The sequence below is a fragment of the Crocuta crocuta genome, unplaced genomic scaffold (assembly GCF_008692635.1).
Source record: "Crocuta crocuta isolate KB4526 unplaced genomic scaffold, BGI_CrCroc_1.0 scaffold248, whole genome shotgun sequence".
NCBI classification, from domain to species: Eukaryota; Metazoa; Chordata; class Mammalia; order Carnivora; family Hyaenidae; genus Crocuta; species Crocuta crocuta.
Window position 1 is genome coordinate 104,876 of NW_027532409.1, and position 216 is coordinate 105,091.

Below are 216 nucleotides of genomic sequence, written 5' to 3' on the forward strand. Positions count from 1 at the left end.
GCGGGGGTGGGACTCACTGCGGCTTCCGTAGCTGTAGCCGTCGCGATCGCGGCGCGGGCCCCGGGCGTGCTCCACGATCACGCGCTCGCCGCAGAGCTCTTTGCCGTTCAGCTCGTAAACGGCGTCGTCGGCGTCGCGGGAGTCCTCGAACTCCACGAAGCCGTACCTGGGGGCGGTGCGAGGGCCAGGGGACCGGCGGCGACGTTAGGCCGGGAA

General features: G+C 71.8%; 1 protein-coding gene across 1 annotated transcript in view; it reads right to left on the reverse strand.

Annotated features, from left to right (window-relative positions):
• The window catches only part of SRSF6 (serine and arginine rich splicing factor 6), a 5,070-nt gene that overhangs the window by 4,245 nt on the left and 609 nt on the right, over nucleotides 1-216 (reverse strand). The window contains exon 2 of the mRNA XM_077778889.1: nucleotides 18-166. Within this exon, the coding sequence (XP_077635015.1) occupies nucleotides 18-166 (149 nt within the window). The remainder of the gene's footprint in view (nucleotides 1-17; nucleotides 167-216) is intronic.